Raw genomic sequence first — 22,504 nt, forward strand, 5'->3', positions numbered from 1 at the left:
ACCAATGTTGCTTTCAGAAGTAGGTATAAGACATTAGAGGTCATCCTGGCCCTATTTCCCTATAGCTCCCTTTCTCTGCTCACTGGTCCATCAATACCAACTAGAAAACAATCTCAGCTAGAAAACTCCTCTGCCCTTTGGTAATTATCACTGAGAACCAGGTCAAGGAGACTTAGCTGCTAGAATGTGTGTGAATCAACCCTAACTTAGTGTAAAAGGTCATGAAGATGCTAGTCACTCATTATCTCCTAGAGCTTCTTGGCTACAGAAAGACTTGGAAGAAACATCATTCCATCCTGTGTTGTAGGATTATTTCAAGATTATCTGATTAAAGGAGCAATTTATTCTATTATTAATTATTGCCCAAAGTAAGGGATACAGGGGGAGGAGGGTATTCTGGAGGAGGGTATTCTCCAGTATTCTTGCCTGGAGAATCCCATAGACAGAGGAGCCCTGGTCGGTTACAGTCCAAAGGGCTGTAGAGTCAGACATGACTGAAGCGACTTAGCATGCACACACTAGGGATACAGGCTGTCCGCAGAGTCTTGACCCGATATGTAATCAACCTTCCTCTAATGACATGGTTCACCTGCCCCCTCACTGAATGTTCATTTGATCTCATTTCGTATTCTCACAAGGCTGAAAAGTCACCTTGTATAGCTTCCAAGAGGAGGTATGAATTCTTTCTGAGCCTTCCTCCACTACTAGGTTTTAGGCTCAAGCAAGAGTCAATGCTGTCAATTTCTCTCATTTCTTCTCCAATTCTGCTAATCAGTGCATATTTTCTTACTGATCCTTGGCATAGAGTCTCTGAAATATCCTCTGGGATAATTCAGTCCTGCCTACTGCCCTTACCTTGGATTCTCCTAATATGTGTTCAACAAGATTCTCCATTTGTGAGTTAATGGACCCAACTCAGGGCAAAATTTGGTCTTTTGGTATAAAAAAAGGGTTTTTAGGTGTACAGCAATGGAAAAAGAGGGTACATCAGCCTCATCATACTATTTAATAATAAAGCAAAAGCGGCCACTACCATTTTCTAATAGGAGGTTTTGGACATCTGTCTGTTGTAAAGCAGTGCTACACATGCACACACCCAGCTTGTACACACCTTGGCTAGATGATCTTCATTTTCCGTGTTGACTCCAAAGCGTGAGATGCTTGTATTATTTAAGCTTGAACTATGCATCAGTTTTTTCACTCCGCTTATCTGTGTCATGAGCTGTTGCTTTTTCTTTTTCTCCCTGTCTTTCTGGGTGGGAGATGGAATCTCCACGTCATTCTGTTTGTCTGCAATAACAACAACAACAAAAAAATAGGTTTTTCAGTCCCTGCACGCCAATGAGAACCCCTATGTGCCAATGAGAACCCCTGTGTGCCAGTGAAAACCCACTGCAATATTCAAAACAACTTCTAATGGTCTGTCATGGATAGCACACCTTAGGAAGTGCTGTCCTAGCACTATCTCACTTGACCTCCAGGACAATCCTGTGATAGGTGATTTAATCTTTAAAGCAGCAAACTGAAGTCCGGAGGAGCTAAATCACTTGTTCAAGAATGACAGGTGGAACTCAATCCCAGGTCTTCTGTTTGCAGGGTGATTTGGGGGAATTACACGCATACATTTTCAAGGTGTGACATCAACATTTATATGTAAATTTCTCATAACTTGTCTGTGTATATAATAAAAAATTTCCATGTACCCAAGCCCAGGTTAATAAAGCACAGGCTTTATGTTTTGCTAACTTTTTTATATTTGTATTTATTTTTTTAATTTAAAAGATCTATATAACTGTAGCTGGGTTCAGTTTAGATGAGTGGCATATATATTAGAAAAATGAATGGTTTATAATCTTTGAATGATTGAAGCTTTGGTTTATTACCATTTGAGGTTTAGACAAAGACAATACTTTCAGTATTACTTCATGCCTTGAATCTATGAATCCCAGGAATAAATAATAATAATGCCTCTCATTTGTAACAGGCATTACACTTATTAAAATATGCATGTTAAATATTTATAATCATCTCATTTAATCTATTAAAAAATTCTGCTACAACAAGATAATGGGAGAGCTAGGGTTAGTGACAGAAAAATGTCTACCTGCTCAGAAGCTCTTTCTTCTAAATCATGAGATTAAAAACATCAGCAGTCAAATATTCTATCTCACTTCACAGGGGGATGGATGGATCCTGAGAGTTCTTCTGCAAAACGCATCAACTCTCTCAGGCCACAGATATGCCTGTGGGTGCACCGAAGCTATCATTTATTAAAGCACTCGACAGCTACGTCACTGAACTAAATGAGACACTGTGGCTGAAAGAGTTAATGCAGCTTCCAAAAGTTCCTACATTTATCTCTACTTGTTTCAGCGAAAATGAATCCAAAGACAACTTCCCCATTTGAAAATGACACGTTTCCAGATGGCCTGCTGGGATCTAGACGATTTGCTTTCAACTCTGGCAGCTGATGGCATAGTCACATGTTCTCCCTAGAGACCTCTGCCTGCTCACAGGACCTTGTGGACAACTCATCAGAGCAAAGCAAGCCCAGAGACAGACGCGGAAGCAGCTGTTCTGGACCCTGGGCACCTGGTTGCAGGGCTGGAGAAAGGCTTTTCTCTACCCCTGGAATCTCAGTGCTGTCTCTGGGTGTCCCCCAGCTCCTCGATTCATCAGCCTATGACTCTACCTTAGGGAGGAATTTTAGTGGTCATTTTGATTAGTTTAGGGGTTTCCAACATGGGTTAGCATCACCCAGGGAACTTTTGAAAAATACAGACTTATGAGCCCCACCCAGTCCTACTGAACCAATTTTTTTTAAAAAAGCTGCCCAAGAGACTCTGATGGTCAGAGCCAGGTTTGGGAACCAATAATAATCCCACACACTCATTTTTCAGATGGTCAGCAACTTTCCCAAGCTCAAAGGGCAATTTATTCAACAGATATTTATTTTGCAATTACCTTGTTCCAGACAGTGATTTAATAGCATAGAACCCAGGCCCCGTAAGGTTCCCATTAAAATCTCTTTTTGGTCTTTCAGTCTTTGGCATAAAACTATATATGGCATTGTTTTTGAATTTACTTTTCTCCCTGTCACCTCACTCTTAATAACGACTACTTTTGCTAAAAGGCCACTATAGCCCCTGCCTCTCCTAATGTCATTCTTTACCATTCTGGTTAAAGAAGCTGTTGGATTCTTCTGTGCCAATGCAGATACAAAAATCTGTAGTGAAACTAGCAGCTTTTTCTCTGTGTTTAATTAAAGATTCCCTGCAACAGCGAGTCATTGAGCCAAACCACTACTCTGTCTGGAATGTTACAATAAAGAAGAAACCCATTACCCACAGAGAATACCATTTTGACATTAATGGGTGTTTCCCTATGCAGGCATTGGAACAACTGATGGGTTTCCCTACTCTGAGTTTCCTCTGTTAAATGCTTAGCCAGTGCCATACGGAAATAACCTGAAACAGACACTCAAAGAATCATAATAAACACTTCTTGAATTTACATTTATAGAATGATCAGATTACAATGCGGAAACAGTGGAACTGTACAAAATAAATAAGTAAATAAACAGAAGCAAGAAATGGTCACATCAAAACTCTGATAATGACATCATTGGAGGTGCCTTCTTAGCTAGGTTGCAGCATTTAATCCTGCAAAATTCCTAAATTCTGTTTCAAGATTTTCAAGATGTAGGAAAGATTTTCAATCCCTGACAGTAAGTCAGGGATTTAAAGGGGTGACTTTGCTCCGTTTGTAGCAATACTAACTAAATTGTAATATAATATGTAAGGATTTTGCTTTAATCTATGCTTCTTCCCCCTGACTCCTTACTTCCTTCTGTACCAGCAACTTGAGCCCATTATCCTATGTCAGCATCACAGAGTGCCTGCACTGAATGTCTCTCACCTGCCTTCCAGGCTGTTCATCTGGATACCATCCTCTTAAATGAAACAACACAAGTTTCACAGATCCCTGCAGTGGGGGATTTCCCTCTGTCCTGGCTGACATATTGTAACTTTCAATGACTCTTATTGCAATATTGCTCTTCATGTTTAACTGTAATCAATAAGGTCTTATCATTTTTGACTCTTGGATCTGTGCTCTAAGAGCCTTTTATATTACTGGAAGCTGTTAATAAAATATTTTATCATTAGGTACAGCAACCTGATTCCTAAAGACTTTTCCCCAAAGAATACATCTATTACTTAAAGGTGATTTTCTTCTACATGTTCTGACAGCCTAATAACCTTCTTTCCCAAAGAAGTGGCAGGTATTTAGATTTAGGAGTCAAGAGAGCAAAGTCCTAGTTCTAACTCTGGAACATTTTAGCCAACAAATTAATTTGGTTGAGCTAGGTTGCCTTCTGTTCCTCAGTTCTCTTTCTTGGAAAATGAGGAAACTAGATGAAGCCATTAAAGTCCCTTCAGATCTGACATTTTATGAAGGAGACTTCATAGTCCTCCAGGAATACCCACCATGCTCACAGGACAGAAAGTAGAGTTCCATGTCTTGCGCTTGCTATTTGGAAACAAGGTTTGTTTGCTTTTGAATATTATCAAACTATAAGCCTACAATCCATTCCAGAGAGTCTGGGTTGCCATGTTTGTCTCAGCAAGACAATAAACTCCATCCATACCAGAGTCACAGAAAGTGAGAGCTGGAATGAACTGAGAATGTCATCTACTCCAGTATTCCCATTTTACAACTGAGGTAGCTGATGAATCTTTTGCTTATATGATGGACTTTTTTCTCCCTAAATTTTCTGAAGAATATTTAAAATTTTTATCCATCTGTCTAGTTTGATCAGGCCTACCTTGTATATGCACACATTCATGTATACAAATGCACACACAAACACATGCTCACACTCAACACCCTCCAAATGCTAGGTGTGTAAGGACTGAGATACTAACAGCCTTCCTCAAACAACCTACTGTTGATAATTTAATTTTGGAATAATGAGAAGCCAGATGATAGGCTTTCCTCAAGAGATACGCCTCAATAGCAAATGAAATATTTAACAGAATTGACAGTTCTTAGTTCTTGAGATGCAGTGTTGAGACTGAGAACTCATTTTAATTATCTTCTCAGCTTTCTCACTTGATAGCCTTCGATGCTAAAATAAGAATAATTGGTATACTAAAATATTCTCATGGTCCTTGGCAAGCCATTAGTGAAAGAGGCGAAAGTAAAGAGGACTGCTTAGGTGCAACCTTGGGTGATGACAGGCTCAGAGACTTCCTGCAGCTTTACTCCAGTGCTCAGAGTCTCTTTTGAGAAGACAGACAAACCTTGGTATCTTAACATGCAATGTTTACACAAACAAAAATGAGTTCTTGCACCTACTGATTTTATTCTTCTTTACCATAGTCATTAACCTGTAAAATGTCCCTAAAACAGTCCCTAGGTTATGAAAAATGATTGGGTGTTTCACAGAGCAGAGCATATTTAAAATGGACAGGAGAAGATGCCTGTCTTCAAAGGAATAAAGTGGGAATAATGGAGAAGATAAGGATCAGTATATAATGCTTTCTTTTCGATTAGATTCTAGCTCCTCTTGGAGCTAGGCTATCTTTTCTCTGTTCTCTGACAAAGGTTGTTGCAACTGCTGCTGGAGAAAGCCAGGTGCTGCAGACACCCACATACTGGAAATAGTTGGAAAGGCACTTGTCAATCACACCAATGCCCACTGGCCACAGAGAAGTGCTGTGAGCTTTGTATTAGGCTGATCAAAGATTGATCTGCTGATAGCAGGAACTGCTTTGGTGTTAGGGAAATAGAAATGTTTTTTTAAAATAAAACCAGAAGAGGTATGTGTTTCCATAAGATGTCCAGGCAAATGTTCACTGATGTAAGCACATGTAGCAATGCCAAAAAGAAGGGAGGTGTAATGTTCAACTGTAAGAACAGGTCATTTCCCTGGAAAATGGAATTCTGCTAAATAAGCATAGTGCAGTGGTAATTGGAAGTCAACAGGATCACAGTCTAAATGCTACCCATTCACTTTGAAGTACAGATGGGCAGATCCTGCAGGTGTGATTTAAGAAAAATATGCAATGGAATGGCTTTAAACACAAGATTAGAAATTCCTAGTAATCAAACAGGATGCATGACAGTAGTTACCAGGCATGGCTGCAAACCCTTCCTGTCAGTGCCATGTTTTAAATACTAGCAATGTGAAGGCAGAGGATAAAAGGTTAAGTATGAAATCAGGGAGATAAGCATGCTGCTTGCAGAAGGGCAAGTCTTTCATAGAGGTGATGATTCTTTCTGCCCTCCTCCAATTTATCTTTAAGAAACACCTTAGCAAAGCAGTTTCCAAAGCCTATTATCATGGGTCAAATCACCTTTTGCTCAAAGCCCAGTTATTGGAAGAATTGAAAGAATACCACATCAGAGGAGCCAATTGGAATTGTCCCTAAGGTTTGGATGATCACAATCCCCCACTCCCACCCTTTCAGAGGTCTTGACAGATGAAGGTGGGTGGGTAGATAAAGAGTGACCTGAGGTCTATATAAATTCAATTAGCCCATAATAACCTTCTCTCTTTGATGGATATTTTAATTCATTTTTTTAAACAAAACCTTCTTGCTTTCTTTTCTCTCTTTCTTTTTCTTTTTTTACCTTAAAGGTTGTCTTTAGTTCTTATTTTAAATGGATTTGCTTTTCTGTGACTTAACCCAGTTCCAAACTCACATAGTAATATTCCCAGATAGGTTGCAGAAATTAATATTAAAAAAATTCAGTTATGGAACAGTTTTCTTGGTGAATATCTTACCTAAGAAAGTATTTGAAATGTATTCAGACACCTGGTTCCCTGATCGGCTCATTTCTGAAAGGTGTGTCAGCTCCCGGTTCAGCATTCTTTTGAACTGTTTATAAAGAACAAAAATGTATTAACCACCCAAAAAATAGCAAATTATTATTGTAGATGCTTCCAACTTTATTAAGAACCAAGAGGCCGGGTAAGCAGATATCATTATATAAATAACTCTGTTTCTACAAAATACAATATCCACTTAATGTGAAATTGTTCCAACGTCACCTTAGAAAAAAGAGGTTTTTCTCAGGACGTCTTAGGATTAACATCTGATTTCTTTTGAAGATGTAAACATAGGAAAAGGAATTTTAATAGAAGTTAAGATAATTTCACTTAAAAATGTAACCACTTTTAAAATATATTTATTGAAAATTAACTCTAAAATATAATTTAATAACCTATACAGTAAGAGGTGATTAAATGTGAAAAATTCGAGAGAAGACAAAAGAAAAGATAAGCATCCTTTAAAAAGAGAGATGAGTAAAAGGAACAGGGTTAAAATACTGCACAGTCTATTTAAATACAATATAACATGTCCTTACTTCACAATAAGCCGCCTCAGCAGGCTAAGTGATAACACAGTTAAATCATTACAGAGGCTTTTCTACTTCACAAAAAACATACAGCTATAAAGGTTTCACATGCTACCAAAGATAATGGAATCAAATTAACCCACCTTGATGTAACCCCAAGATACAGATAACAAATAGTTTGCCTCAGGCATTTTGGAAAGCACTCCTTGCCACAGTCCACAAATCCCTTTGAAAGAATTCACAGTTCTGACAGCAGTCCCAACAGGACCGGGAAAGCCTTGCAGATTCAGTGGTGAAATAATCAAAACTTATGAAAGACAAAGCCTCCAAAATTTAGGGCATTTCCTAATCCAAACAAAGCCCATCTTCGCCTGTGCTCCCTGCTTCTTTCCTGGCAGAGGGAGTAATGAAATCAGGAATTGCACGAAGGAGCAAGAGCCTGTCCAAATGCATTCAGCTGGCTGGTTTGCAACACTTATGAATTATGAATAGTCCCGGTGGCCGAAGGGGTTTCCACTCTAGATTAGTCCTGCTCAGCTGAACTCTGCAAGGAAGGAGCAATTCTTCTTTCCTGAGGGGATGCCAGGCTGGGAAACACAGCCATCTTTTTAAAAGGAGAAGATTAAAATGGAGGAAGCTCCATGAATATTTAAGGAATCCGAAGTCTGTACCCTCCCCCATTTCATCTAGGTGTTCTTAACCCTCTCCACTGCGGAGACCCGGACATTGCAGACACAGCCTTTGCATAGAGCTCAGCCGATTTAAGGGTTTCCAAGTGATGGTGTGTTTTATTATTTCTGAATGTTGAAAAAGTTAAAACTGTGGCTGTTTTTCAAATTAGACTTTCAGAATACAAGAATATTTTTTTAAGCTAGCTTTTCGGGGGATTTTTTGCACACCAATGGCAGGCCAGTGCATTTAGACTTCTTTCACAATGAAATGATTGGGAATTAATCTATTTAATTTTAAAAGTACTTCGTACACAGAATGCAATTCTCTGTCCTCCATCCGCTCATTAATATGCACATGAGACTGCATTCGACAAATGAATTAAACACATTTAACCTTTCCATTTAGGATCTGGAGTGTGTTAGGAAATACAAGCTATCGTTTGCTGCATGAATGGAGAATTATTCGGGGTTATGAATGACTGTGCTGTTTTGGTATTTCAGTGTTACATCTTCTAATTCATGAAAAAATATTTAAGAGTTAAATTAATCTTTATTTTGTTTTTGCAATATGGAGCATGTTGAGGAATTCTTTCCTATAGTGTCTCTTTCTTTCTCTCACCTTGTCAGCTTCAGAAAGATCACAGGCATGAAGAAAGAGACTAGAGCTCTGCAGTGGGATTCCCCACCCAGGCCCATCCTACTCCCCTCCTCCCCCTGGACTTCCAGGAGTTCAAGTACAGCATGTTAAAGCAATAGCGAAGCACCATGGCAACAGCCCCTGCACGCAATTGCAATTGGCTCTCTTTCCTGTGAGGTATTCCCCTTTCAAATGAGCATCCTGCACTGGCAATGGCTTCGCATCAAGCATCCAGGCCCACTTCACACCACTGCCTGTGCCCAGGATACCGAGCTTTTCGAGGTGAAGCCAAGTATTGTGGTCCTCTGGCTCACCGCTCTAGGAACTGTCCTCAAAGAGGCATGTACTATCGCCCTCTTTCTGGGGAACCCTCCTGGTGGATGTGTGGGTCTTCCCTCCCATGATACAAATGTTAGTGACAGTCACCAGAAATCTCTGAATTAATCATCTGAGCTAGTGTGTTTTACTTATGGAACCACTCTGCAATTTGAACTCCAAGTGAATCAGAACTTCCAGGTGTAAGTTCTAAGTTCTTCATTTTTTAAGACACAACCATTCAGTCATAATAGCCTCTCATTTTCAGTTCTCAAAAGATAGGCACTTACACTAAAGACTTAGAAACTGAAAAAGACAGGTTTCTGTGCTCTGATGGATCAGCTGAATTTTGGCAAAGAAACAAACTTTACTAGGAGCATTGCAAAAAATATCTTGTAGAAAACATAGAGACAGATGATATCTTTAATTATGTCTCTGCGCTAGACTTAGCCAAATGCAACATTCACACAGTCATCTTCATTTTGGTTCCTTTAATCTCTTGGAAAAACTTAGGAAGATCTTGGCATCAGTCAGGTTCGTACTAGTTGAATAATGTTGTTTCATCCCATGTATTTCATAAATATTTAATGGACACCCGAGACATGCCAAGCAACGCACTGAGGATATAGCAGTAAAAACACAAAAACAAAAACTCCTCCAAACAAACAAAAAACACTTTTCATGCTTTGAATCAGATATATTAGGGCCTCTTCCTTAACCACCGCAGTCAACTTCAGGTGAGGGTGGGGCTGACTCTTTATTGGCCACATTGGCCCCTCAGTTCTGAATATAAGATCAGGTAGAAATTCAATCATAATAGACTAGGAGAGACTTCCCTTCTTACGTTTTTCCTATTTCCTTTCATTGCCAGAGGATCCTGTTGCTATACAGTGTCAATCAGTCCCAGCGTGGGAACAGGGAGGTGGCTCTAAGATAGAGGGCTGAGAATAAACCGGACTCCTCACCTTTCTTGCAGAGCTCACAGAAGGGTCCGGGAACTCCTGGAAGTGACAGGTGAAAACGGCCTCTCTCCTTCTCCTGCCTAAATTAGTTCTTCAGTGAGCCTTTAGGGCTTCCCTGGTGGTTCAGTGGTAAAGAATCCACCTGCAGTGTAGGAGATGCAGGTTCGATCCCTGGGTCTGGAAGATCCCCTGGAGAAGGAAACGGCAACCCACTCCAATATTCTTGCCTGGGGAATACCATGTATAGAGGAGCCTGGCAGGCTACAGTCCACCGGGTCACAAAAGAGTTGGACAAGACTTAGTGACTAAACAACAAACAACATGAGCGTCTTGCTAAGGGCATGACAGTGCCACCGAAACCCAACGTCATCTTAGGGCAGCCATAAAACACACGACATGATGAAGTATGCAGATGGAGGTCACTCAGTATTAGAAACTGACCCCATCCTTTAAATATTGCAACAGTCTTTGGTTTCTCTCCTTTCTAAGAGAGGGTTCGACTAAAGGCAATCACTGCTCTCATCAAAAAGCATTTATGAATGGCCCATTTATATTGAGCTGGGCACAAATTAAGGCAGACATTGCCATGGAGGAGCAGACAGGGGGTATCTTTTACATTCTAATAATGCAGAGTATGATAAGAGCTGGACTGCATGATGAGACACATCAAGGAACGGAATAGCTTATATTTGGGGTTTAGGCTGGGCAGAGAGTTAGGGAGCTTGGCTTAGTGGGATTTTCAGCATCTGATTCCCATATGGGAGTTGTTTCTGTTGAGCCAGAGGCAGCTATGATATAGTAGATGAATCTAGACTTTCATTCTCAGCTCTTGATAACAGATAGCAGTCTGGTGAAGTCACCTTAGCTCTTATATACAAAATGAGAGTGATGCATGATTTTAGGATCTCAGCCCAAACCTGTCAAGAGTCTATGATGCATTCTGTGGCTGCCTCCTACAGTCTGGACAGCAGCTTGGTTTACCAGCAACAAAAATTTCCCAGAAAACAAAACTCTCTTAACATTACTGAGAAAAACAACCCAAATCGGAAATGCTTCAGTCCTTAAGAAAAAGTCACCAACAAAGGAAGAGAAGTGGTTATCCTCCCTCCACGGTTTTATATCCCAAGACCCTTGGAGTGTCCCTGTCTCCTTATCAAATTGATTGTTCAGTCCAGATAAGAAGATTAAATAGTTCCTGAGGGACACTGTGGCCCCAGGAGTTACAAGATTGAAAAGGAATTAGCCATTATTTACTTTAACAAATGGAATAGAGAAATCCACAAACAGAAGCACACTATTTCAAAGACAAACGTGTCCCTACAACCTAAGGTACACAGATCCTATTATAGTTTTCTGTTAAGAATCTGCCTTCACAAGAGAACCCTGTTAGAGCTCACCTAGAAATAAGGTCCCAAAGGAAATGGCAAAGCCTCTTTGCAACACAGAGAGGCAAACTTTGTGAATGAACCCTTAGTAATCCAAATTCCTCCCATGCTTCCTTAAGCTTACACCCAACACTAGATTCGTGAACGCTGCCAGAGATTACAGTGATATTTTTGGAAAAAAGAAAAAGATAGTATTCTCTATTTAAATGATTTGATATTGTTTGCCTAGTATATATCTCCTCTGTAAAATCATACGTGATTTTTTTTTGAGTAGGATAGCTTTATAATAGGAAGTTATTTAAAATATATAGACTAGCAAAAGCTGAAATTCAGTTACACTTGATGTAAACATTTGGTTTCATGGCTTCAATTTTTCTTTAGCTTCAATGCTACATACAAAGAGTATTTTTTTTCCAAGCCAATTTCTCCTTAAGGGATGGAACACTTCATCACTTTACTATATTTCTCATCAGAGGACTAGTTTGGGCTTTGTGCAAAGATCCACAGGCAGGCTAGAAACTCTCTTGAAAAGCTCTTAGTTAAATTGATCACACAGGATGGCAGGATTAGAATGATCTCAGAAATTCATCCCTGTTCTAAAACTTGGTGATTCTATCTTTCTGAGTATAAAACCATCTAGGAGAGTAACAATATAAGAGGCTAGTATCAAGCACAAGAGGGTTACTTTTAAAACTAATCTCAGCTTGTTAGGGGGACATAGAAATCACTTAAGAGTGAGTTTTTAGTGATCAAAAATACTTTTCAGCCTATCAAAGACTAGATAAACCAGGTACTTTGTTCTCATTGACAACCTTAAGATAAAGAAAGTAGATGAAATTGTACAGATGAAACAACGGTGCTCCGGAGAGGAAGACAGCCCCCGAAGTCACCCTTGTGGGTGGCCGTCTGCGCAGGAGCCCATCTGTGAGACAGGCGCCTTATTGTGTGAGATCTTCCTGTTTTTGCAGTATGAAACAACTGCCAAAGTCATTAAAGTCACAATGACTTTATTAGGGACTAAATTTTGACTCATATTTTACACTTAGTTAGTCATAACTTAATAAGAATTCCCGGGCATCAGGAAAAGTGAAGAGGCTTAAAATTCTGCCTGAAATGATGGGATACTAGTAGAATGCTTGCAGTAGAAGGCAGTTGAAACTGGGGCCCCACCTCAGCAAGAAATGGAAGTAAGACAAGCTCGTCTTTTAGTTCTGGCACTGGCCAGATGTATGATCTTGGGTAAAGATGAATTAAATTCTTGGTGCTCAATTACTGCAGTTGTAAAATGGTGAATTTCTCAGGTTCTTCTTGATTAAAAAAAATTGCGTCTTCCATATTCCTAATTTTACATGAGAAAAAAATGAAGAAGACCCAAAGAAGGTGAAGGACCTGATTCCTAAACACTTACAGTTTTCTTTGCAAAATCTGATTTAAAAAACAATAAAAATGGGAATACAGTGTACTTTTTCTAAAACTCTTTATAAACTCAGTTTCCACAGTTCTTCACATTTCAGATTATCTGACAATGTGCATCTCATCTCCTGGGTCCTTTTGTCTTTCCCTATGAACTCTATCAGCTGTTTGAAACTTGCTGTCCAATTTCTTTGATGACATGTTTGTTCTATTTAAGAGGCAAATGGAATTGAACTGAGTGAGTTGGTAATGGGGTTAAGAAAGGAATAATCTGCCATTGTCCATTAATATCTACTTAACTAGAGACTATATAGTTCTGTCAACTACAAATTGGCACTTGCCATCTACCTCTACAGGATTAAATCACATGTTGCTGCAGCTGGTGACCTTCAATACCCCCTAAAGGGAGTTCAGGGTGACAGCAGAAATGAGGCACTCTGTGCTTAGGGAAAACTTGGCAGGACAGGTCTTCAGATAGTTAAAGATTTTCAGGAGCTGATTTTATGAGCCCAATTCTTGTATCTCCTCATATCTATAAAAGCACCAAAATCCTTCAGAGTGATGACTGCTTCTCATGGCTAGCAGAAAACTTCATGGGATAAGCAGAAACTTTCTGGAAAAATATGTGCTCAATTGTATGTATTCCCCCTTCACCAAAATCACATATGTATGTATACTGACCTTTCCCCCTGCTTCTTTGAAGCAGTTTCCCAGAGCTATCTGAAGTATTGTCTCCCTAGGTGCAGTCTGCATTTAGTCTCAAATAAAACTTAACTCACATCTTTGACGTTGTGCATTTTTTTTTTAAGTTGACAATTCCATGATTGGGCATTCTAGCAGACACATACTGCTGTATTAATACCTGGAGTAAATCTCTGGTACTCCAAGGAATATAGCTAAGTCATTCTTACTGCCCATGTGCCAGATCAGAAAGAAAAACATCTAAACATATTAGAATTGAGTGATTCTCTTCTTAACTGTACAGTAACATCATAATCCACAATAAATAAGTATGCAATGAAAAACAATCATGGAAACCTCTACCATAATTTTGTAGCAAAACACTGGCATTTAGGATGAAGCTAAAATGGAGTAAATTCCATTTGCTGGTTACAGGACTAGTATCTGTTCAAGTGATGTTTTAAAATTCAAGGTAGAGAGAAACCATTGGCACTTTCATATGTAGAACTGAAAAACATGAAAAGAATTTAAATATAACTTTGTATATAATTGCTCTACAACTTTATACTAGGTCTTGAACAGTTCTCAAAATCATTAGTTGTTCCTTCTTACCCATCTGTTTATCTATACTCTTTGCTGCTTGATTTTGTTTTTAAAGATTTTCTAAAAACTTTTCAAGAGGAGATTTGGTACATATTATCGGGAAGCTAAAAAATTGACTTTTCCTAGACCTAAAGTAATCCTCATAAAAATATTTAGAGAAATTTGTCATGAACTAACATTCCCCTAACTCTGAGAGTAACTAAATGACACAATTAAATAGACAAAAGACACTATTTTTGTATCTAAAGACATATTTTCACTATGCATTTAACTATAACTTATATGCATTTAACTATAAATTATATAACTATAATTTATAGCTTATAAATATAGTATATGAGCATATTTATGCTTTCACATATGTAGGGTTTCTAGATTTAGTAAATAAATATCCAAGATACTGAGTTAAATTTAAATTTCAGATAAACAACAAATGTTTCTTTTTAGTATAAATATGTACCAGATATTACATGTCCCAAATATCTCTTAAAGAGATTGGATTTCAAAGTCATAACACTCATAATGTGTCAGGTTTGGAGGTATAGTATATTCTTAGATAATTTAAAATATTCAAACTTGTTCTTTTTGATAGAAGTCTTTCCTTCTGATGAGAAACACCTGCAACTGTTACTGGAGCTTCGTAATTTCAATTTATGTACTTGAGTTTTCCCTTTTAATCTGGTTGTTAATAGTGACAGACTCCCTCCCCCCTCCCATAAAAAAGGGGCTATGGCAGATTTGGGATGCTGGCCTGATAACTAAATACAGCATAGGCTTTATTTATTCATTTTTTTTTTTTTTACAGATGATAAAAATCACTGTAGCAATTGAAAAAATCGAGGAATCAAGGTACACTATTTAGTTACTCTTTTACATTTAAGCCTTCTATCACTTTTTCTGTGCAAGATGGTTAATATTTAACCTCAAGCTTCTAAAGCCAGTTCTAAGGCCATGGGATGTTAATATGATTCCAAAGTAGATGACCAAGGTTTCTTTTGAACCATCTCACAGCCAGAGGTTCTACAACTTGTTACATTTTTTAAATTAGAAATCTTACCATGGATCAGACCCATGGACAGTTCAGTCTAATGCCCTCTCTTGACTAGTGGAAAACATGATATGTGCTTGAAGGCCTTCATACTTAACTTGAAAGCAATACCCCAGAACAAGAAAATCATCCCCATAAGGACTGGTCATGACTCTCTTTAGGAACTGATTTCCAATTTTATCCTATTACATTCTCTGTGTTGTTTAAAGTCCTGTATTAAATATTGCCTTATTAAAATTTTCAGTATTTTTGCAGCCATAAAAATCTACCAAAGCTGATTTTTGAGATTACTACTATACCTATTTTAAACACATTATGTGGCACATATTGTGTTTAATGTTAATTATATTGATTTCTGCTACCAATTGTCATATGCTCTTTGAGATAAAAGACAACAGGATACTTCAAAATTTGCCCTGGGAATCACTGCTTCCCAGGTTTGGGACAACCCCCTAGTTTGGAAATTTTCAAGATTAACTCTAGGGGCCATCAAATAAAGAAAGAAAATCCCCAGATGACACTGAAATATCCTTTTCTTCCTTGAATAAATATACACTGTTTTAGTATTTTGATAATCCCTATACTAGAATATGTACTTGCAAATTGAGAAGAATCTGCCATAGATTAGAGATTTGAGTATATTTTTAAACCTTAAAGGATGAATTGTCTTAAGTAATTTATCTTCAAAAAAGATAGTCAACTTGTTTTACATTTTGTCTTTTCTGTTATTAGCGACTAAAATGTGTAAAAGATGAATGGATACTTTGAACAAGTGTCCATACAGTGCACTCCCAGATGTTTAAGTTTGTTGGAGTATGAAAGGCTTATAAAAATAGTTTCAGAGTTGGATGCATAGATTATACATGAATTAGAAAGGGTTCTGATTATAGGATGGCTTTACCAGTGGGGTCTAACAGCATAAATAAGACTCTAACAATAGACTCAACATCATAATACCATGACATAGGATCAGCTGAGTATCCAACTAGGTCTGAAAATAAAATCCTATATTGTAACTTAGACTGAGAAACTTGGCAAGTTGTTGAGCTTCTTGGAGAATGTTCTTCTACCTTTAAAATGAGAAGGTTAGAAAATTATATATACAGTGGTTGCCAAAGTGTATGAGACCTTTGTAGAATTTTCACTTAAAACTGAATTTTGTCTCTGAATTTTAAAAGAATCTGAACTCCTGGCATCTTTTTCAGTTGATTTGCATCTGGGTGGAGGTTTCAGTTGGCTCTTCAGCACCTAAACTCCTTTCATTGTTGACAAGAAATTAACTAGAGAATTCCCCTGATATTCTGCTGCAGGTGTGATGCAGTGCTATGTCATACAGATTATGTGACCCATGAGTTACTCATAGAAGTTCTGGCTTGCTGGTTGACATTTAGATTATTCACTAGTCTAAGGAGTGCAAACCAGAATTGCCAGAGAGAGAGATGAAGCCTGTCAGATGAAGCTGTAACTCAACATGGCCTTGTGTTAATGCCATACTGTCAGAAGGTTTATTTTGGAGATGTCCAGCTGTTTCAAATCTAACCTTTCATGATTTCATGACTTAGCCAATTTTGTGAAATTAAGAGACTTCAGAAGTTATTTAGTATTAAACAGAAGCTATGAATGGCCACAGACTGACTGCCTGACATAAGGTGATAACTGCACTAAATATGGATTTTATTCAGATTTCCACAGGTGAGGTCAATCCAGCAGCACATCTGAATTGAATATATGGCCAGGGTAGGGATAAGAGGAGTATCAGCAATATGTCGGGAAGGAAAAGTACAACCAATAATGGCGTAAGGACTAAGCTGCTATGCTTTAGACACAGCAGATATGGCTGTATTTTAGACATGACATGTATTCACCTACATGCTCCCAATTGAGTATGCAATGACTAATGTCAGTCTCTATAGAGTTTATATTCTTGTTCACAGAACGCAGATTTTCCAAAAGAAAAATAAGCTGAATACTCCAGTGTCAAACCAACAACAATAAAAATGTGCTTCATATTTCTGCTTACAAAGAAAGAGCAATATTTCTAAGACTTTGTTCTCTGTTATCTGATTGATTTGGGAGAAGGCTCCTGTACAAAATTTTCCTGCTTCTGAGGGTACTTTGAAGAGTCACTGTGAACCAGATGGGGAGCTCTGAACAAAGCTAACAATTAGGAAAACTAGTATTGGTTATAGGAAGCACCTATGTGTAGCATGGTATAGTGCAACAGGAAACAGAATTCTTGAATTCTAATAGATTTGCTACAAATAACATAGCTAGTTCTCAACAAATTAAGTTTCCAAGTGTGTGAAAGTTTTAGTTGCTCAGCCATGCCCAACTCTTTGGGACCCCATGTACTGTAGCTCACCAGGCTCTTCTCTCCATGGAATTTTCCAGACAAGAATATTGGAGTGGGTAGCCATTCCCTTCTCCAAGGGATCTTCTCAACCCAGGAATCGAACCCGGGTATCCCACATTGCAGGCAGATTCTTTACCACCAGAGACATCAAGGAAGCCCAGCCTTCATGCAATTGATCCAATAAATATTTACTTGAACGCCTACCACATGTCTAGAGCTATTCCAAATGCCAGATCTATAGTAATGAACTAGGTAGAAACAATTCATGTCACCAATAACATTAGAGTCAAAGACAGGGGATTAGTGAAAAAAAAGAAGTTCTATAACAACAACAACAACAACAAAAGTAAAAAATCATAAATTGTGACAGCAAATTGTAAAACAAATAAGCTACTGAGTTAGGATAATCACAATAAAAATGGTCTCTCTAAAGAGATACCATCTAAGCTGAGGTCTGAACAGTAATAAGGAGGATTGGTTGAATGCTAACTTTAAAATTCTTTGATTATATGTTTTGTTAGCAAGTCATAGAAAAATAAAATAAGTCACCTTGTGAATTTCCCTTTAATTATTATTTTTAAGTCATTTGACTTTGAAGCAAAGAGAACAGATTTGATTCAAAGCATCATGATTTAGTGTCTGAGGATCTTGGACACATCAGCTTGCATCTTGGTTTCACACTGAATATGGAGATATAATAATACTTTTTCCTTGGTGATCATCAGATGAGAAAACATAGATGACAGTGCTGTGTAAGAAGCAAAGTGCTCTTCAGATAGCTTTCCTTACCATGCTATCTGGGATCTGATAACACAAAGATATCAAACAGCTATACACTTAAAGAGAGTGGATTCTTATGTAATGCTCTATCCTGGTACCTCAGGAAGATTTAAGAGCAAATAAGCTGTCAGTGAAGACATGGTCCTTAAAAATCTCTACATGGCCCCATAATTAATGTTCACTCAGGCAGAACCAGATTTCTTGGGAAAGGGCAGTCCTGGCTCACATTGTTAGATTTGAAAAGAAGTGGTCAAAGAAGAAAAGTCTCTCTTGAATTATTACTTACTAAAACTCCTCCTTATTCATTACCTTTATGAAAAAGCTCATTTTTTTACTCAATATATTTATCTTATTCGAAACATAAAGAGAATCCATTCTTGCCCAGGAGTCATGTGTTTTGTTTGTTTATTTTTGGCAAAGTTCTCCAATTTTACAATTTATCAAGGGCCCTAGACAGGCTTTTTTGAAAAGCAATCTATGACCTTTATTAGTTTGAAAATTTTACTGTTAATATTTTACTTACATAGCATTCAACGATGACCTTACCTTAATGCCTCAAACACATAAAAGAAGATTACTAGTAAAGGAGCATTTTAAATTATTGCAAGCAAAACAAAATGAATGCCTTGAAATTAGATTATACTGATTGTAAAGTGTTTGAAAAACAATACTGATTAATCTTGAGATACGGTCAGGGAAGCTCCCATGCAATTGGTAAGGAAGATGCAAATGAATGTTGTGTAACTAGATCCTGAGTGTGTTACAATGCAGCAGGAAAAAATTCTGTGGCAGTTCATCTTGTCAAGAACACAAGTAATGTACTGGTCCTTGCCAAAAAAACATACCCATTGCATCAATAAACGCAGATCTAGCTAAATCATTCTGACCAATTACAGAACGGAGCCAGTATCAGCGATCACAATGGACAGGAGCTGAGAGAGGGAAGAAGGCACTGTACCCTTTCATCTTGGTAGATGGGTAGCATCTGACCAGTGAAACTGACCCTTCTGGGCTATTACAGCAGGAGTTGGAGTCCATCTCATTAGTGACCCATCAGAAAGTCCCTAGCTTCTCAAAATCAAACTGGTGTGCAAAAGGATACCAGAAATGCACATTACCCCTGGATAATCGAAGCATGTTCCATGAATTTAAAGTTTTTGAAAATGCAAAAAAAAAATTTCCCATCTTTAAAGTGCTGTGCCCACTAGTGAAATCATTACCTGTCCTAGTGTTGGTCAAAACCATGGTAAGTTATCAAAATTCTTCTAGCCAACAAATTTCCTAAGTGACCAAATCAAGTGGAACTGCAGAGAGCTTTTCCAAAGAAAACCACCACCAAACCAATTACCATCAACTGGTCAAAGCCTTCATTTGCTTTTCACTTCTGTTCTGACCATAAGACAGAAGTAGAGCTATGTCTCCTTGATAATTTTTAGCCCCACTACCCTAAGCAAACATGAAGCCTCAAAAATTTGAAGCACAATTTCAGGAGTCAAGAGCTAGCAGTTTGAAACAGACATAAATAAAATCCCAGATAATGAAAATGTTAGCTATGATATTAACTGGTAAGATAGCTAAGAGAATGGTCTATGAAAATTTGATTCAAGTCAAAATAGCTAAGGCAGGATTTCAAAAAAGTAAGTCAAGAAGTCTAGCAGACCTATGATGTATTTGAGCCAAGCGAGGTTTTCTAGGCAACAAAATACCAAAAGAGGGGTAAAGCCTACATCTCTTCATTCTCAAGTTATCATAAAACTTCCTTACTTTCAATAGGTCTGCTGATATTGAGCAGATAGAGGGTAGAGAGGAAGTTAGAAGTTCACTGCTGTGAACAAGTGCTACTCAAATTTTAGACTATATTTTTCAACTCTGTCAGTTCTTTTCTTATACTTAAATGATTATCCTGGCTATTAAATAATCTCTTCTCCCCACTTTCACTCCAGAAATGAAATCTTTTACATTTTTTTAGTTTTCAAATTCAAGTCCTGTATCTTATAACAATGGCCAAAAAACTAAGTTTTCTTATTCATCCAAGAGTTAGAAAATTTCATTTCCTACATTACATACTCACTCTGTACTACTTAATAAGTAATGGTTAGCAATGAGTAAATATCAAAAGAGCTAAGGTTAGACCATTAAGTATATTTTAGGCATGGAATAATTTCCCCTAGTAAATACTATCCAGTAGTCCCCTTGTATCAGTGGAGGATATGTTCCACGACTCCTGGTAGATACATGAAACCGAAGACTGTACTGAACTCTGAACATAAAATGCCTTTTCTTTTACCAATGATAAACTTTAATTTACAATTAGGCACAGTAAGAGATTAACAATAGTAAATAACACTAAAATAGAACAATTTTAACAATATAGTGTAATAAAAGTTATGTGAATGCAGTCTCTCGAAATATTGTATAAATTTAGTGCTTTCTCCATCTCAATTAAGCACTTATCACACTGTGGCCATAGCTTTTGCAGCTTGAGGAGTAAAACTGGCACAATATTTCTTTTCTTTTTCACAATTTCACCAATAGAAGATTTGTTCTTACCATAGATCTTCGCAACCTCAGATACAATTCTTTTTATTTTCCTTATTAAGTCAAGAATTTTTACCTTTTCACTTAAAGGAAGCACATTTTATGACTTGTCTTAGGCATTTGGGACCATTATTATGTAAAACGTAAAATAACGGCCATTTGAAAACAAGCACTGAGATATCAGAACAGTTGATGGGATGGCCCTCCTATGGGCAGGATATGTTGGATAAAGGGGTGAATCACGTGCCTCTGGGTGGGTGGAGTGGGACAGTGCGTGATTTCACCACACTAATCAGAACAGCGCACAATTTAAAACTTATAAATTGTTTACTTCTGGAATTTTCCATTTAATATTTCTGGACTGCTGTTGACCACGGGTTACTGAAACAGTAGAAAGCAAAACCACAAATAGGGTGGTGGGGCTACTACAAGCCAGAGGATCAGTTCTTTCCAAGTCATTTTCCCTTCATTTTTTCCTGCATCTTCTCATTTTAAGGATTTAGGTTAATAGCTTAAAATTCATCGATGTTTTATTGCAAGTTATTTGCAATATTTGCTAAATTCAGATATCTACAAACATCAAAATTCATTTTGAGCTACCTAGACAAATTAAAATGTATCTCTATCGACTATAAGTGAGGTTTATTTGATTTAAAATGTTGACAAAGCATTAATTACATCAATACTGTTTGTAAATATGTAGCTGCCAACACTGTTAAACCCAGCTTCACCAAGATGTTGGTAACACAACTCAAGAATCCAGAAAGCATATTTGAGTTGAGAGAGCTTTGGCAGAAAAATTCTGGGGTGCAGGGATAGAGTCAATCTGAGATAACTGTCTTCATTTCTACTTCCTAAACTAATAGCTCTGTTAAGCAGCAGAGAGAATTGAAACATTGACTATTTTTTCACCAGTTGGTAAAACTTTCCAGTTTATCACCTTCAATTTCAGAGAGAGGAAAGGAAGAAATAGAAAGAAGCTGAGGGCAGTTATGCAAATCACAGGGGTTTTACTACTTAAACTTTGGCATTGGGATCAGTGGAAAAGCAAATGAGTATCAAAAGTTTTAAAAATATTGTCCTTTAATCCATTAATTTCATATATGGGAATCTAAGAAAAGAATGAAGAAATACATGATTATGTTAACTGAAAAAGTTGAAAATAAATTATCTGTGGGGTACCATTTCAGTTTCACAAAAATAAAAATGTTAATACTGGTTGCCTTAATGAGATTTTTCTATCTGATGATATATTAAATCAGATATATTATTATTCATAATAATTCAGAAGTTGAAAGAGCAAAAAACAAAGAGAAGCATAACAAAACAATCAATGTCAGGGGCATTTAAAGTAACTTTCTCCAACTATTTCCTGCTAGATTTTGACCACAAAAGTTTCAGGAATACTAAATTAGTTCTCTTTATTTGAAATGATTAAGATATGGATAGCTTTTATTCAGGAAAGGTAATGAGAAAGACAATGAGAAGGTTAAAAATCAATGCAAATGCAAACTAAGGAAGGAATGTCCCATGTCTTTATTAAGCTTAATCAGCTTTTTGCTGAAGATGAAGAGCAAGTTGGATTTTGTACCTCAGTCTTCCATTAATTAACCTGATGACCCTGGAGAAGTAATGCCATAATAAAATCACTCTTCATTTAGATTGTGTTTTACATTTTTCAAAGATCTTTGGAGCATATTGGATATTTAATCCTCAGTTTTTAATAATCCTTATCTATAAAATGAAGTCTTCA

General features: G+C 37.5%; 1 protein-coding gene across 4 annotated transcripts in view; it reads right to left on the reverse strand.

The window, feature by feature from the left end:
* The window catches only part of PDE4B (phosphodiesterase 4B), a 646,239-nt gene that overhangs the window by 12,253 nt on the left and 611,482 nt on the right, over positions 1–22,504 (reverse strand). For all 4 annotated transcript variants that reach the window (XM_043461050.1, XM_043461052.1, XM_043461053.1 and 1 more), the window contains 2 exons: positions 6,791–6,884; positions 1,112–1,290 (listed from right to left, as the gene is read on the reverse strand). In XM_043461050.1, coding sequence (XP_043316985.1) covers positions 1,112–1,290; positions 6,791–6,884 — 273 coding nt within the window. The remainder of the gene's footprint in view (positions 1–1,111; positions 1,291–6,790; positions 6,885–22,504) is intronic.

This window comes from Cervus canadensis, chromosome 2 (genome assembly GCF_019320065.1).
Source record: "Cervus canadensis isolate Bull #8, Minnesota chromosome 2, ASM1932006v1, whole genome shotgun sequence".
Lineage (NCBI taxonomy): Eukaryota > Metazoa > Chordata > Mammalia > Artiodactyla > Cervidae > Cervus > Cervus canadensis.